This window comes from Labeo rohita, chromosome 10, assembly GCF_022985175.1.
Source record: "Labeo rohita strain BAU-BD-2019 chromosome 10, IGBB_LRoh.1.0, whole genome shotgun sequence".
In the NCBI taxonomy this organism is placed as follows: domain Eukaryota; kingdom Metazoa; phylum Chordata; class Actinopteri; order Cypriniformes; family Cyprinidae; genus Labeo; species Labeo rohita.
This window is the reverse complement of record NC_066878.1, coordinates 27,570,684-27,589,298: the sequence shown is the minus strand read 5'-3', so window position 1 is coordinate 27,589,298 and position 18,615 is coordinate 27,570,684. Positions and strand designations below refer to the sequence as shown.

General features: G+C 30.3%; 1 protein-coding gene across 3 annotated transcripts; it reads left to right on the top strand.

Annotated features, from left to right (window-relative positions):
* The first annotated feature begins 4,610 nt into the window (after nt 1–4,610).
* On the top strand, nt 4,611–18,495 carry ash2l (ash2 like, histone lysine methyltransferase complex subunit). 3 transcript variants are annotated; one of them, XM_051121884.1, is made up of 17 exons: nt 4,611–4,717; nt 5,615–5,681; nt 7,096–7,241; nt 7,319–7,407; nt 8,990–9,084; nt 9,164–9,259; nt 9,362–9,457; nt 10,807–10,882; nt 10,978–10,995; nt 11,359–11,461; nt 13,113–13,330; nt 13,406–13,573; nt 13,655–13,848; nt 15,301–15,393; nt 15,478–15,576; nt 16,015–16,074; nt 17,787–18,495. In XM_051121884.1, exons 1-17 carry the CDS (start codon nt 4,611–4,613, stop codon nt 17,892–17,894), a joined length of 1,833 nt encoding a protein of 610 aa, XP_050977841.1. In that variant the 3' UTR covers nt 17,895–18,495. The 3 variants fall into 3 exon arrangements, with proteins under 3 accessions (XP_050977841.1, XP_050977840.1, XP_050977842.1); XM_051121883.1 differs by having other exon boundaries at nt 10,960–10,995; XM_051121885.1 differs by lacking the exon at nt 10,978–10,995.
* Nucleotides 18,496–18,615: the final 120 nt, after the last annotated feature.

The following is an 18,615-nucleotide window of genomic DNA, read 5'->3' as shown; positions in this document are numbered from 1 at the left end:
TTAATAAAATTTGACATGTCCCAAAAAGTCAACCTGTGATTTCTGCATAAAAGATGTCGTACATGATCATTTAGATGACAGGTTTTTATAATTGAATTAATGTTTTTTTTCAGTCAAAATCATAATAAAACAATAAATAAAATAATTTAAATTTTTTTTTCAACTATTATATTTTTTTCTTTGAAAATAAAATGCGCTGCTCAGTACAAAACAGTTCAACATATCAATAATTTAATGCAAAATACATGTATTTTCTAATTTATAAAACACTTTAAAAATGCTTTATATATAGGAAAATTATTTTTTATAATTTTTTGTATATGCATGTGTATTTGTTCATTTAAATAATAATATAAATAATTTATTTAAAAAATATTAAATAAATAAATAATAAAAAATAAAGTAAAATATTTTTTATTACATCTAAAGATAAAACAGATAAAAAAAATAAACAGATTCTTTTTTTACTTTGAAAAGAAAATGTGCATCTGGCTGCTTCGTACAAAACCAAGCAACAGTTAAACATTTCAATAATTGAATGCAAAATACATGTATTTTCTAATTTATTGAACACTTTAGAAATGCTTTAGACTTTGTATGTAGGTTTTTTTCCCTCTTTTATGGTGTATTCATGTGTACTTATTTTAACTGGCGTGTAATATTTTATAATTTATTAAAAGACATTTTTATTCAAAGAAAATAAAAAAGAAAAAATAAAATAAAGAAAAATACAATATAACGGAATGCAAAATGCATGGATTTTTTCATTTTTCATTTAAAATCGCTTCAGCAATGCTTTACACTTCATATAAAGTGTTTGTTTTAATTGCCATATTAACTCTTATACATGCAAATAAAAAAGTTTGTGGAGGCAGTGTAATATTGCGGCATGTAATGCAGAAGAAAGTGTGCTGGTCTCCGGCGAGATGAGCGTGTGCTCAGTAGGAGCCTCCAGACAAAGGCATTATGATGCTGTAAATAATGGCTGAAGGCTCCAGAGGTGGCCCTCGACGGCAGCTGCCAGCCGCCAACACCAACTATACTGCTGGTATTCACAGCTCGAGGCTTCGCCGGCCCACCGGGACAATTAGCAGATGTCACCCGTGTCTGTGACCCTGCCTGACCTGCGTCTTTGTCCCGCCGGTGAGGATGAGGAGGAGTATCAGCGAGGGGCCTTCAGCTCAATCACACAGCAGAAGAGCTCCAGCGCTGCTGCTCAAAACACATTAACCTTATTAACCTGCGCTGCTTCTTTATTACACTCTTTTGAAGCTGAACTCATATCAATTATTGACCACCGCATGGGTCACCAAAGTGGATTTTAATAGGTCTATTATTTCAAAAAGACCCAAAATTATCTTGAAATGCTCAAATATGTGGCTTTAAACTTCTTTATTCCCATATTGATTCAAGATTTTGTTTAATTGGATATATAATCTCAATCATGATTTGCTGTTGAATGAAAATCTGCTAATTAATCAACAGTTTATTATAGTATACTGATGTCTCTGGAATTGCATGTTTAAATAGTCAATAAAAAATAAATAACATAAAAAATTATAAATATTTAATGTATATTTAACAATATATAATATATACTAAAATATCAAAATTAAAAATAAATAATCAAAAATTAAAAGTAATAAAATGTGTGTGTGTGTGTATGTATGTATATATATAAATTTGAAAAAAGATCGTCAGAAAATCAACAATTAAATGAACCTGTTTTAAGGATTTTAATAAAATAAGTTATTATATATTTATATATTTTTGCCATTTATTTAAAAACAAGAAGTAAAATACATTTTTGTAAATAAAAAATAAAAATTTAATTTTTTATATAATTTGATCTCCAGAAAATGAACAAATAAATTAACCTGTTCTTTGGATTTTACTAAAATATGCTATTATATATATATATATATTTGCCATTTATTTAAAAACAAGAAGTAAAGTACATTTTTTGTAAATAAAAAAATAAAAACATTTTTTAATGTATAAAATTAGATCTCCAGAAAATAACAGATTTTAGGGATTTTAATAAAGTAATGTTATTATATATTTATATATATTTAAAAAATAAGAATCAAAATTCATTTTTGTAAATAAAAAAAAATTTAAATCAAATTTGATCTCCAGAAAATGAACAATTAAATTAACGTTTAATAAATTAACAATTTAATAAAATAAAAAAAAAAAAATATATATTTATTTTATAAAATTTAATCTCCAGAAAATGACCAATTAAATTAACCTATTCTGGGCATTTTAATAAAATATGTTATATATTTATATATATATTTGCCATTTATTTAAAAATAAGACGGAAAAACATTTTTGTAAATAATTAAACATGTTATTTTTTAAAATAAAATTTGATCTCCAGAAAATAAACAATTAAATGAACCTGTTCTAGGCGTTTTAATAATATTTAGATATATTTGCTGTTTATTTAAAAATTAAAAGTAAAGTACATTTTTGTAAAGTAATAAATAAAAAAATGTAAATAAAGAAGAGAAAATTTCTCCAGAAAAAAACCCCCCGTTAAATTAACCTGTTCTAGGGATTCTTGTATTAAAGACTTGGCATAATATTAGGGAATATTTATTAAATCTGAAAATAATCATAAACATTTGATCATCTGATTTATATATGTAAAATTTTGTCCTTTGATGCCACACTTTATGCTTGTACTTTGTAATATTTTGAAGTGTTTATTGAGAGTAAGCATGTCAGGGGTCGTCGTGTCTGTACGTCACAGATGGCCAACAATACATCAGCGAGACCAACACAAAACACGACATGTATTTGAACGATCCTCTTTCCGTTCCATCAGCAGACCTAACAACAGTCCAACACATCATTGTCCTGCACTTTCACACAAACAAAGGGACGTTTTAGTGGTAATGGATGTTTAAAGCATGTTTTACAGGTTTACGATGGAGTTGATGTCTGAGAGAAAGAGACACTGTGATTTGTGGGAAGAGTTTGTTTGCATGTCGTTCAAGCATCTGTCCTTACAGGAAATAAACGTCAAGACAGTTCAGCTAATAAACACTTTTAAACAGAATTAGAATAATATAAATAAATATAAATAAAAATTAATTAGTTAATTAATTAATAGCCTTATAGGACAAATTGCATAATCTAATTTTTTAAGACTGCTGCAGTGATGTTCTTGTATTAGTGAAAAAACATGATTAGAAAAAAACTGTGCTAAAAAAGAAAGAAAAACAGCCTGGTTAATATAGAAAAACCATATCTAAACTATATTATTCAAGGTGTATAATACTTGTTTTAAAACAAAATTAGGTTGCCTACAGTTGTTAATTATAGTAATAAAATGAATAAATAAATGAAATGAAATAGAATAAATAAATAAATATCTCTCAAAGTGACAGTCTTGTGTCAATTATTATTAGTGAACTAAAAAATTATTAAAATTATTATGTATGTTTTAAATATAGGATTTACTACAGTAAACAAACAAATAAATAAATCTGAAATGGCTGAAGGCTGCTGCAGTGATGGTTTTGTGTAAGACAAATAAATATTGAAATTATTAGTGATAACTCTTGATAAAAAAAAACAGCATTTCTAACAGATAAAAACATTGAAAAATATACAATAAAAAATGTAGGCCTATGTTTTACTACAAAACTTTGCGTAATAAAATTATTTTAAAAAAACCCAAACGTAAATAAATAAATACATACAACAAACAAATAGATCTGAATTGGCTGCTGCAGTGATGGTTTTATGTAAGACAAATTAATATTGAAATTATTAGTGATAAATAACTCATGATAGAAAAAAATGCATTTTTTAAACAGATAAAAACATTGAAAAAAATGAAATAAAAAATGTAGGCCTATGCTTTAATTTACACTACAACACTTTGCATAATAAAATAATAAAAAAGGAAACCAAATGTAAATAAATAAATACATAAATATCTCTCAAAGTGGCGTTCTTGTGTCAATTATTATTAGTGAACTAAAAAATTGTTAAAATTATTATGTATGTTTCTTTTAAAACAAATAGGGTTGTCTACAGTAAACAAACAAATAAATAAATCTGAAATGGCTGAATGTTCCTGCAGTGATGGTTTTGTGTAAGACAAATAAATATTGAAATTATTAGTGATAAATAACTCATGATAAAAAAACAGCATTTCTAACAGATAAAACACTGAAAAAAATAAAATAAAAAATGTAGGCCTGTGTTTTAATTTACACTACAAAACTTTGCGTAATAAAATTATAAAAAAAACCAAAAACAAACGTAAATAAATAAATACATACAACAAACAAATAGATCTGAATTGGCTGCTGCAGTGATGGTTTTATGTAAGACAAATTAATATTGAAATTATTAGTGATAAATAACTCAAAAAAAACAGCATTTCTAACAGATAAAAACATTGAAAAATATACAATAAAAAATTTAGGCTTATGTTTTTAATTTACACTTGTTTAAGAAAATAATAAAAACAATTAACTAAACGTAAAAAATAAATAAATTTATTAACTGCATAAAAAACATACAGTATATACAGTTGTCCGGCAGGTGTCAGTGTACGTCAGACTACTCTGTGAATCAATGACAGTATGGCCGCGATGAAGCCGCCGTGTTATCGCGAGATTTCAATCTGTGTCGTTATTTCAAAGATGGCGGCAGAGGCGGGATCTGTGCCTGAGAGGGACACAGCAGAAGGGTGAGAATCAATTAAAACATGCTTTAATCGTTGAAAATACTGATATTAAGTAATGAGAGACGTGATCAGATCTGCACTGCACAGTTGTGATATTAACAGCGCGGTTTAGCGCATAAACACACCGCCACAATCATGTCAAGTGTTAGAATGAAGTGCTGCTGTTTGCTCGATCTCTGTCTGTTTACTTCATGTTTATGTGATGCCTGATTTTTTTTGTCCCCTGTGATGTGGAATCCTGTTTATCTGATGTTTATATGCTAAACACACTGAGATTGTTTAATGTGTTTTAACATGGTTACCTTATTTACCTTGCCAAGACAAAAAATCCTTACTCTGAGTATGAACATGGTTATGGTTTTGTGCTTGACTTCATCATAATAATAATAATAATAATAATAATATGTGTTTGTGTGTGTTTGTGTGTGTTTGTGTTTGTGTTTGTGTTTGTGTGTGCGTTTGTGTGTGCATGTGCATGTGCGTGTGCGTGTGCGTGTGTGTGTGTGTGTGTGTGTGTGTGTGTGTGTGTGTGTGTGTGTGTGTGTGGACTTGTTCTTGCTAGTAAATAGTAGGATAGTAAAACCTGAAATTTTTGACATTGTGGGGACCGGCCTGTGGTCCCCACAATGTTAAAAAATGATTAAAAGTAGTAAATGATGTTTATCCGAAAGTGTAACGATGCAAACATGTTTTCTGTAAGGGGTAGGTTTAGGGTTAGGGTTGGGTTAGGGGATAGACAACATCGTTTGGTCAGTATAAAAACTATAGAAGTCTATGGAAAGTCCCCACAATTCACAAAAACAAACGTGTGTGTGTGTGTGTGTGTGTGTGTGTGTGTGTGTGGTTTATTTATGTATTTATTTATTTATTAACTAACTACACATTTGTGTGTTTTTGCAGAGATGCATCATTTGGAGATCTGACCACAAACATGGAGACTGAGTCGTCTAGTGGAAAAGAGACTATGGTATGATGTTTTATGCATCATAAAAACCATCTGATTTACTGATTAACAAACATTTCTGCTCTTTTTATATATAATTTAGAATTTGACATAATACAGAAGGATTTCTTTCATTTATATGTAATATAACGATTATACAGTAGAAGTCAAATGTTTTTGAACAGTAAGATTTTTTTTTGTTTTTAAAGACGTCTCTTCTGCTCACCAAGCCTAAATTTATTTGATCCAAAGTACAACCAAAACAGTAACATTCTGAAATATTTTTACTATTTAAAATAACTGTTTTTCTATTTGAATATAATTTTAAAATGTAAGTTATACCTGTAATTTCAAAGCTGAAATTTTAGCATCATTAATGTGATCCTTTAGAAGTCATTCTAATATTCTGATTTGCTGCTTAAAAACATTTATTACTATTATTATTATGTTGAAAACAACTAAGTAGAATTTTTTTCCAGTTTCTTTGATGAATAGAAAGTTTAGAAGAGCAGCATTTATCTGAAATGGAATGTTTTGTAACATTATAAATGTCTTTATCATCACTTTTGATCAATTTAAAGCATTCTTGCTGAATAAAAGTGTTAACTTTTGTCATTTATTTTCCAAAAAATTATACTGAACCCAAGCTTTTGAATAGTATAGAGTGTAATGTTGCAAAAGCTTTTTATTTCAGATAAATTCTGATGTTTGGATCTTTCTGTTTATCAAATAATCCTGAAAAAAATTGCTCAACTCTTTTAAATATTGATATTAGTAATAATAAAAATGTTTCTTGAACAGCAAATCAGCATATTGGAATGATTTCCGAAGGATCATTAAACAAAACAAAGCAGAAAAAAAAAAAAAAAACATTAAAAATCCAAAACTTTTGGCTGGTAGTGTATAATTATCACACAATACTGCAGTTGTTTAATGTGTTGTCACTGTAATAATTTATTATATATTTAAATAGAATTTAATATATTTTAAATGATTCTTTTTTTCATTTATATTTTTGTCATGTGTCATTTTTTTATTTATTTATCTTTCTTTTTTTTATATATATATTTTTCTATAGCTTTAATTCAGTTTTGTTTTGGTGTTATTTTGAGTAAGTTTAGTACTTAAACATTTACTTCAATTAGCTGTCAAAGCAATTTCTAATTTTTGGAACATTTCTTGTTTTGTCTAATATTTTATTTTATCACTTTAACAATAACGATATTGTTTCAGCTTAATTCTTCATCGAAATCAATTTCCTGTACATAAGTATATCATTTTGTGGATTGAAAGTCCTAATATTTTGTATCTTATTAAATGTCCTGCATCACTTGGAAATATGCCACATTACAAAAGTGACATGGCTTGAGAATGTGCTATTTTGTGTTAACATTCAGTTTAATGTAACACTGACAAAACTGTCTGTTTGTGTCCTCAGGACACGGCCGGTGACAGTTCGGAGGCAGCGGATGCACAGACGGGGTCCGGAGACGATGAGAACGGCCGTCAGCTGGGGGAAGTGGAGCTGCAGTGTGCACTGTGCATGAAGTGGTTTACGGCGGACACGTTCAGCATTGACACTGCGTACGTTTGTCTTATGATGCAGATGAACAGTGTCTCACATACATGTATTTACACTGTCTGTTTGTTCTTTCCTGCAGAACCTGCCTGCCATTCATGACCAATTATGTGTTTCATTGCAATGTGTGTCACCACAGCGGAAACACATACTTTTTGAGGAAACAAGCAAGTGAGTGGATCACTTTGAACTAGTGAACACTTTTGCATGCTGGTGTTTGTATCATTACGTAGTAGGGATGTGACGAGATCTCGTGGCACGAGATCCAGTCGGATCTCACGAGCTCTCGTTACGATATCCTGGCAAAACATTTTGCAGTGTTTACATTAGAGCTGCACGATTCATCCTTAAAATATCGAGATATCCATTCAAACACCCACGCTATCTTATTCCTGAATGACAACGATGTCTATTAGGACTGTTTCACATCGCGAGTGTCAGTGGAGCGTGAGAAGCACGTTTTGTCGCTGCCCATGTTAATGAATCAGAGGGTCGGGGTAAATGTGAACGCAGAAAGAGCAACACAAACAGTCTTTTCAACCACATTATAATCATTATTTCTGTGTAACAGACATTTAAATAACAGAAGTACTGGGATAAAAGTTTATAGGTTGTGTATAAACACTTATTGGCTACAGTAGCGATCAAAATTAAAGTATCTTAACGTGTATGAATAGTAACGCTTATCCTCTTCTGCCAGGAGGTGGCGACAGCTCTCGTTTTAAAAAAGTATGTCATTGAATCATTCATTCAAGAGATTTCAATAGTGAAACATATCTTAATGAAGTAAGACACTGACCCTTTCATTGAATTTTTTTTTCTTAAGTGAATATATGTATTTAAAAGACTTGTGATGAACAGTTTGTCAGAACCACTAGTAAATTACGTTATTTTGTTTAGTTTTCTAATCTTTTTTCTCCAGAATCATGAGAGAATCATGGTCTCGAATTGATTAAAAAACAACTGGGATTCTCAATTAATCCAGAATAGTGAAGCTCTTGTTTAAATGTTGTTTATTACTGCATATAATTCATTAAAATGGAAGTTTAATTTCATAAAGTTTAAAATGCACCTACATTTTTTTTTGCATTTTGTCTTTTTCAGTTGAATAAAAGACTATTTTCCCTATACATTTCATCATGAGGATTTCTTAAAAAAAGTTTAAAAATCTCGTCTTGTCTTGTTCTCGTGAACCCAGTCTCGTGTCTCGTCTCGTCAAATTTGTATTAATCGATAATACTAATGTGAAATAATATTAATAAGTATTTAATAATATTAAATGTTATAATTATTTAATAAAATATAACGGTCACACTACTAATATTTGTCTTAATTTCTTCATTTTAAAACTGAAATTTACTTTGTTAATACTCATATTACTAATATTAAACCAAACTTAATAATAATAATTATTATAATTGTTATAATTGCTTAATAAAGTATTATATATATAATATTTATATTCATCTTAATTTCTTCAGTTTCAGATGGTAAACCAAACCATTATTATCATTATTATTATTGTTATTATGGATTATAGCTGTAGACACTTAAATATAAAATTTCCTAAATAAAAACATAAGAAATACTACAAAATTATATTTGCACTAAACAATTGTAGTTTTGTTTAGAAAGTACAGCTCTAGCATATACTGCACAGCATGAAGCAAGAAGCACATCCGGATTACGTTAAGTACATTGATTCTTAATCTTATAATGTTGTTTTTTTTTTTGTTTTTTTTTTTCCCCACAGATCTGAAGGAGATGTGTCTCACCGCTTTGGCAAACCTGACATGGAGGTCCAGAACTCAAGAGGAGCATCCCAAAACAATGTTCTCTAAAGACAAGGTATGCTTTCAGCTGTAGTTAAGTGAATGCAGTACCATGTTTTTCATATTGTGGTTTCAGTGATGTTTTTCTTGTGAAGGACATCATACCTTTCATTGACAAATACTGGGAGTGCATGACGACCCGTCAGAGGCCCGGCAAACTCACATGGCCAAATAATATTGTCAAGACTATGGTGAGTTATTTAAAATCACTTGATTCTTCACCTTTATTACTTGGTGTCTGTAATGTGGTTTATAGAGTTTTATAAAGGCTGACTTGTGTTGTTTGGACTCAGAGTAAAGAGCGGGATGTTTTCCTGGTGAAAGAACATCCAGACCCTGGCAGTAAAGACCCTGAAGAGGACTATCCCAAATTTGGTTTGCTCGATCAGGTGTGACTTTATAGACATAAGATCATATAAACTATGCAGAATAGGACACTCCAGAATCACACAAGTTGTTAATATAAAAATGGAGATTCACCGAAATGCTCTTCATGCTAATGTCCAGTTTCTCTTAAACATGTTTTATTAAATTATGCTGGTTTAAGTTCACTTAGGAAATTATTCATTGGGGGTGTGGTTTTTAGGGCCGATACCGATAATTGCGTATCAAGTAGACCGATAACCAACAGTTTGAACCGATATATGTGTCTGGTGTAAAAATGAAAGTCAAAATTAAGAGCAACGAGGGCTCTGACAGAAACTTTCTTTTAATGCTTTTAAATAATTTTATTGGCAAATAGGTTAAAAAAAAAAAGTATGATGCGTTACTTTGCATATTTTATTTAATTGTGCTGGTTTAAGTTCACTTAGGAAAGTATTTATTAGGGGTGCAGATATGTGGTTTTTAGGGCCAGTACCGATAATTACATATCAAGTAGATCCATAATCGATATTTTGAACCGATACATGTCTGGTGTAAAAATGAACATTAATATCAAAATGAATTTCTTTAAATGCTTTTAAATTATTTTATCTGCAGATTTGTTTAGAAAATAACTGATACCGATAACAGTTATATAGATAGATAAATGTTTTTAAACATTTTAAACATGTCACACATGACAGAATTTCTTAATTTGAAAATATAAAAAAACACTAATTTAAAATATTAGTAAGTACTAGTATAAATAATAATAAATATTTGTCCATTAATAATAATTTATAAATAATATCGAAACAACACTTATACAGTAGTATTCTATTCTAAAAATAATCCTAGTGCTTATGATTGGAATAAAATATTAATACATGATAATAGTATATGAAATAGTATCCAGTACGCAGCAATTAACAGTAGTTTGCCATATTAATGCAGTGAACAGTTATTTTGTATTTCAATCCAGTCTCGACAGAACAATCAATTACTGAATCAAGGGCAAGCATTGCATTGTGGGAAATCTTCTACATCTGCATGATCAGTTTGTATACTGCAAAATTTGGTTTAAAAAAAGGTGTTTTAAACAGTTTTAATTAGGAAATTATTAGTAAATTTCACAAATCATTACAAAAAATGGCAAGAAACACACTAAATGAAATTTGAAATATTAAAACGTAAAGATTGAAATATTATTTTCTTGTGAAATAATTCTAATAATCTAAGTTTTGTTTACTTCCACCCAGCTGTAACTTCACAAAATCCATTTTTACAGTCTAGTTTGCTATTTTGAACACAGCCAATTTTTCCTATTTATTAATCTTAAAAGTTGTGTTATACCGTGTTCTGTGTTTGGTTTTAGGATCTGGGCAATATTGGACCATCGTATGACAACCAGAAGCAGATGACGGCGGTCACGGGTGCTGGAGGATTGAACGGTAAACCTCACCTCTAAACTCTAGAAATGATTAAAGTTGCGTATTTAAGTCTCATTGCTGAGGGAGTTTCTTTAAAGCTGTGCGTTGTATTCCAGGTGGATCGACTTTTTCAGGTGAATATGGAGCGTTTTATGTGTGGCTTTCGCTTTGCATTGATCTTTGCGCTCTTGATTGACTTGCTTGGGCTCGTCTCCTCGATCTGCAGCACTAATTTTATGCTTTCCTGTGTGCTTGCGCCCCCTCTCTTCCCTTTTGGACACTGAAATCTAACCGTCATGGCTTTTGGCACATATGAATGGACTGAAGCATATTGCTTTCCCGCTTAATCGTTGTGTTTGTCAAACGCTGTGGCCTTTTAGATTGAACTCGGTCCCCGGGCTGCTCTGCTGCAAGCGTTTTGGCTTTAAGTTCGTATTAAGTTCATATTGGATGATGGTTGAATCTGTGTCTGAGACTCTGCTCTGTTTCTATTACAGGTGGGCTTCCTCCAGCTGCTACAGGTAAAGGCAGAGGAGCCAAACGCAAACAACAGCAGCAACAGGATGGAGCCACAGCTGGAACGGCCAAGAGAACACGCAGGTACGACAAGCAGTGCATCTTAAAGTCAGTATGAAATGGAAATCCACTGTATTTTATAAATGCATGTTATTGATCTTATTGTGAACAGTTCATTTGTGCATATGTTTTATTTGTTTCATAGTTTTTTTGGACGCTGTAATGTTAAATCAAAAAGTCATAATTGTAATTTCCACAGGCAGCTGCAAACTTAAAAACATTAAGTGCGACGCCCCCCATCTTGAAATCCAGTCTCCGCCATTTTTTTGTTTGTTTTAGTCCATTATTTATGAATGTATGTCATAAAATAGAAAAAAGATCTGTTTAATGAATTATCCTCCTCATGCACATATTAAAAATAGAATGAGAACATACATCAACAGGTAACAAATAACCAACAATTTAAAATATTGTTTTCATTTTTACCATTTAAAAAATATTTAAACTAAGCTTTTTAGTATTTAAAACATTAAAAAAAAAAAAAAAAAAAAAAAAATATATATATATATATATATATATATTATTTTTTTTTTATGTTTTAAATATATATATATATATATATATATATATATATATAACTTTTTTTAATGCATGTCATAAAATGGAAAAAAAGAGAAACTAAGCTTTTATTAGTATTTAAAACATTTAAAATATTTGTAAACATTTTTTACTTTTTTTTTTTTTTTTTTTTTGCAAGAACTTGTCGAATTAGTAGAATTTATAATTCAATGAAAATAAGCATTTTAAATTCTGGTAACACTTAACATAAAGGTTTCATATGATAACATTACTTAATCCATTAGTTAACGTAAGATAGAATTATGTTTCTCTTTATTATTTAATAGACTTGAGCTAACAGGAACTAACAACGAACAGTTGTATTTTTAACTAGCTAAAGTTAACATAAATACCGTAATAAATGTGTTGCTCACTCTTAGTTAATCTTCATTAGAGCACTAAGTAAACTGTTACTAAAATTCTCCCATTTTTGGCTAAGATTTCTTCACTAAAATCTCCAAAATAAGTAATTCAGAATGAAAGACATTGTTAAATTCAAATTTGTATTATACGAACTGATTTTGTTTTACTCTTTGTTTTACATGCTAACATACATTAAGATTTTTTAGAATGTAAAAACTTATTACATTTGTGGAATTTAAAATATGTATATTTTTAATTGTTTTTAATTGTAAAAATATTTAATCAAATTTTCTAAAATATTTAAAAACAAAAAGTTCAAACATATTTTAAAACTTTAATGTTAATTTTTAAATGTATTAATACATTAATCAAATCAAAACATTCATCTATTAATCTACTAGTGTTTATTAATAGATCTGAGCTAAATAAGCTAATAATGGTTTTTCGCACAATTCTTGAGTAGATTTCTTCACTTAAATCCAAATATAATTTTGTAGCATGTATTGACATGTATTGTGTGATCTGATTTTTTTTTTTTTTTTTCTCTGAAATAAAATTTGAAGCATTTAAAAATATTTTTAAAATATTACAAACATTTAATGTTAATTTCACCGTAATGCTGTGGATACAGCTGTGGATTTTCACCCAGTTTTGGGCAAGATTTCTTCACTAAAATCTCCCAAAATATGTCATTTTAAGCAAAAGATAATTATTGTGTAATATAAATATGATTGTGTTTTGCTCTTTATTTTAGTGACCCGCTGTTCTCAGCACAGCGTCTGCCGCCTCATGGTTACCCTCTTGAGCACCCCTTCAACAAAGACGGTTACCGCTACATCCTCGCCGAGCCGGATCCCCACGCTCCCGACCCGGAAAAACTGGAGCTGGACTGCTGGGCCGGGAAGCCCATCCCTGGAGACCTGTACCGTGCGTGTCTGTACGAGAGAGTGCTGCTGGCTCTGCATGACAGAGGTACATGTGTCATCCAGAACATTAAAATCAAAATAAACCTGCTCAATTGCTTACTATCATTTACCCATATTTTAGCTCCACAGCTAAAGATTTCAGACGACCGCTTGACGGTGACCGGTGAGAAAGGCTACTCGATGGTCCGTGCGTCTCACGGGGTCAGAAAGGGCGCGTGGTATTTTGAAGTCACAGTGGATGAGATGCCACCAGACACCGCGGCTCGACTAGGCTGGTCGCAGCCTTTAGGTATGTACTGTAGCAGCACTGCTAACAGATACAGAGGCGTCTGTTTATTTACAGCATTAGTCATGTCTTTTTTATTCTCAGGAAACCTACAAGCTCCTCTGGGTTACGATAAGTTCAGCTACTCGTGGCGCAGTAAGAAAGGAACACGCTTCCATCAGTCGATGGGAAAGCATTACTCTGACGGATACGGCCAGGGCGATATATTGGGCTTCTACATCGAGCTTCCAGACGAGACCGAAACCGCCAAGGCTCTGCCTGACACATACAAGGACAAAGTATGAAGAAATTAAATAGTTTGTTCTTTTATTTATTTACTTATTTATTTGACCTTCAGCTGAGATGTAGATGAGTTTGTTTCTTCATCAGGTTTGGAGAAATGTAGCATTACATCACTTGCTCACCAATGGATGTGAATGGGTGCCGTCAGAATGAGAGTCCGAACGGCTGATAAAAACATCACAAGTAATCCACACTACTCCAGTCCATCAAATAACCTCTTGTGAAGCCATTTTTAACTTCAAACCTTTGCTTCTGGCTAAAATACAAGTCCTCTATCAATAATATTGATTTAACCAGTGAACAGGAGATGTACTTTTTTCAGTGGAGGAAGTGTAGTTATGGATTATGGACTTGTGTTTTAGCCAGAAGTGATGTTACAGAAGTTAAAAACATCTTAATGATGGATTTGTTTCTTGCAAACACACAGCGTTTGTCTTCTCAAGATGTTATTATTTGGACTGGAGTGGTGTGGATTACTTGTGGATTATTGTGATGTTTTCATCAGCTGTTTGGACTCTCATTCTGACGGCACCCATTCACATCCATTGGTGAGCAAATGATGGATTGACAGATTTCTACAAATCTGATGAAGAAACAAACACATCTACACTATCAGTCAAAAGTTTTTTTAAGATTTTTTTTTAAAGAAGTCTCTTCTGCTCACCAAGCCTGAATTTAAGTACAGCAAAAACAGTAAAATTTTGAAATATTTGTACTATTTAAAATAACTGTTTACTATTTGAATACATTTTAAAATGTAATTTATTCCTGTGATTTCAAAGTTGAATTTTTAGCATCATTACATCATTAATCCTTCAGAAATCCTTCTAATATTCTGATTTGCTGCTCTAAAAACATTTATTATTATTATTTTTATGTTGAAAACAGCTGAGTAGAATTTTTCAGTTTTCTTTGATGTACGGAAAGTTCAGAAAAACAGTATTTATCTGAAATAGAATATATTATAAATGTCTTTATCATCACTTTTGATCAATTGAAAGCATCCTTGCTAAATAAAAGTATTAATTTCTATCATTACTTTCCCAAAAAAAATAAAAATGGACTGACTCCAAGGTTTTGAATGGTATAGTGTATAATGTTACAAAAGCTTTTTATTTCAGATAAATGCTGATCTTTGAATCTTTTTATTCATCAACGAATCCTGAAAAATGTACTCAACTGTTTTAAATATTGATAATAAATAATAAGCAAATGGTTTTTTTTAAGCAGCAAATCATCATATTAGAATGATTTCTGAAGGATCACATGACTGGAGTAATCATGCTAAAAAAATGTAGCTTTAAAATCACAGGAATAAATTACATTTTAAAAATTTTACTGTTTTTTTTGCTGTACTTTGGAAATGTAAATGATTATATTTCGACAGCATATTGAAGTAGAAACATGAGTATATCATTAAAAGTATAATTGAATTTTTTTTCTCAAAGGCGCTGATCAAATTCAAAAGCTACTTGTACTTTGAAGAGAAAGATTATGTGGACAAGGCCGAGAAGAGTTTAAAACCCACAAGTTCCAGCAGAGTGAGTGATGCATTTTATTCATGTGTTTATGTGGTATTTGGTTATTTGGTTATTTCATCACCGACGCGTGATTATTTTTATCAGATGATATTTTACAAGAATGGAGTGAATCAAGGTGTGGCCTATGAGGATTTGTTCGAGGGCATGTACTACCCTGCCATATCACTTTACAAGAGCTGCACGGTACGTCAAAACTCTCTTAAAGTTGAATTTTCTCTTTTGTGGGAGTAAAGCTAGACAAACCAAAAATCTTTAATCAGATGCAACTGATGAAAGGATGAATTCAGTCTTCAGTGTCACATGATACTTCAGAAATCATTCTAATATGCCGATTTGCTGCTTAAGAAACATTTCTGATTATTATCAATGTTGAAACCAGCTGTGCTGCTTCATATTTTTCTGGGAATTTGTTTTTTTCAGGATTCTTTGTATGGAAAGTTCAAAAGGACAGCATTTATTTGATATGGAATCCTTTGTTACATTTATAAATATATTTCCTGTCACTTTTGATCAACTACTCTGTCCATACACTAGATGGTGCAGTAGGAAAGATTTGAGATGATGTAATTAAAGGATTGTAACATATGAACTAAAATTGTCACTGCTGTTTCCTCTCTGTAGGTGTCTGTTAATTTTGGACCACATTTTAAATACCCACCAAAAGACATCAAGTATCAGCCAGTAAGTATAAAATTTTGTCTTAAAAATGTGAATAGTTTTTTTATTTTATAATGAGACGGAGATAAAAATCACCTGTACTCCACCTTATTATTAACAGCTTTGGCTTGGCCCTTTAATTACAGTGGAAGACATTAATACTGTGCGTGATGTCATATTAATGCATACAATGAGATTCTAGGGAACTGTGTGTTTAAGACTTCATTGGAACAGTCTGGGAAGGGCCTAATAATTTGCTGTGGATTATGGTTTGTCGTGATGTATGCAGTGTCGTTTTACTATCATTGAGTATTATTATTATTTTTTTTTAATATCTTGAATTAGTTTTTACTTTTGTGTTTTTAGTATTTATTTTAGGTTTCAGTATTTTGTTTTATTAATTAGCAAATAAAATATTTTTTTATGTCTCTATAGTTATTTATTTTCATTTAGGTTTTTTTTTTTAAACAAAAATATTTTTTTCTGAAATAAAATAATGTAATTTAGAATACATTTCATGTCATTTTTATTAGGTATTGTTTTTTTTTTTAATTCTATGTGTTTTTTTTATTATTATTTAAATTTTTTAGTAGTTTTTTTAAAATCTATATAGATTTCAGTTTTTGTTATTTTAATAAAGCTGGTTATGAAAAACTAAATGAAAATAGGAAATGTTGCTTTGGCAATTCGCTGAAATAAAAAAAAAAAGCTTTTTTAAGTAGTTTTATTACAGTTAACTTTTTTTAAGGCTTCAATAACCTTGTATATATGTGGATTTAAATGATTAAATTTTTGTGTTTTTTTTTTTTTTTATTTTTTATTCTTGTTTATTTATTGAAAAGCAGTGTAGAAAAATATGCATTAATATTTTCAACTAAATATATACTCTCTATTCGTTTCTGCTTTAGATGTTGAATTTATTTGGCAACAATGACTGTTGAATTTGAAAATCATCACCATTTATAAGCCATTTTAGTGCAAATACATAAATATTTTGTTTCATTTTAAAATATCATATTTTATCTACACTACCAGTCAAAAAGTTTTGAACAGTAAGATTTTTAATGTTTTCTGCTCACCAAGTGTGCATTTATTTGATCCAAAGTACAGCAAAAAACAGTAATATTTTGAAATATTTTTACTATATAACTGTTTTCTGTGTGAATATATAGTAAAATATAAAGAAATTATAGAAATTAATACTTTCATTTAGCAAGCATGCTTTTAGTTGATAATAAAGACATTTAAAATGTTGCAAAATATTTCTATTTCAGATAAATGCTGTTCTTCTGAACTTTTTATTCATCTAAGAAACCTGAAAAAAATCTACTCGGCTGTTTACAGCATAATAATAATAATAATAAATGTTTTTGAGCAGCAAATCACAATATTAGAATGATTTTGAAGGATCATGTGACTGGAGTAATGATGCTAAAAATTCAGCTTTGAAATCACAGGAATAAATTACATTTTAAAATATATTCAAATAGAAAGCTGTTATTTTAAATAGGAAAATATTTCAAAATTGTAGTTTTTGCTGAACTGAATCAAATAAATGCAGGTGAGCAGAAAAGACTTTATATAAAAAACATTTAAAATCTTACTGTTCAAAAACTTTTGACTGGTAGTGTATATGACCCAATATTAGTTTCTGCTTTTCGTACAGTTGCCGTGTTTTAAGCTGTTTTACATTATTCCACCTTTGATAATTAATTTTTTTTGTTGTGTATTATCAGATGAGTGACATGGGTTGGGGTGCTGTGATTGAACACACGCTGGCCGATATGCTGTACCATGTGGAGACAGAAGTAGACGGCCGACGGAGCCCACCGTGGGAGGGTTAAAACCGTGCCAAATCCACCACCAATACGGCTGAAAACATGCTTTTCATGTCCCACTCTCAACAGCGCACATAATTTTTGTTATATGCTATTAAATCTTTTGGTTAAAGTGTTCTGCACTTGTTTTCCATGCAGGATTCAAAGTGTCTTTCTCATAAGCCTGCATTTCTCATATTTCAGTTTTCATTTTATGAAACATCAGCACCAGATTGTGATATCGATAGATGAATCCAGGTAGAAAATGACGGATTTCAGGTTTAGGATGGTTTATCTTTTATGTAAGCTCATATTATTGGTAACATATTACATTTCCTCATACTGCAGGTTTCAGTCATACGATTTAATTTCCTTAATACAGTGAACCTTTTATCTTGTAAGCGCTCAAGTCCTGTTTGATTCGACTGTACGTTAACCTACGTTGTGTGATGTGGCGTGTGTTTGACTGTGTTTAAAGACGTCATGGGTTTCCATTCATGGTTTTTATCAGTTGTTTATTTGTTAATTGGTTTGTAGTCATTCAGATAGATGTAAAATATGATCTTTTTTTTGTAAACCATGTTTTATACACAAACTTGTTTTAATAAAGTAATCTAAAGAATTGTAAGTAGTATTTTTATTTGGTTTGTGATATCTGCATTGTTACAATGCAGCATTTATTAATGCGATGACCAAACACATTTTGCACACTATGCACAAATTGAGCATATAAAACATCATAAATCTG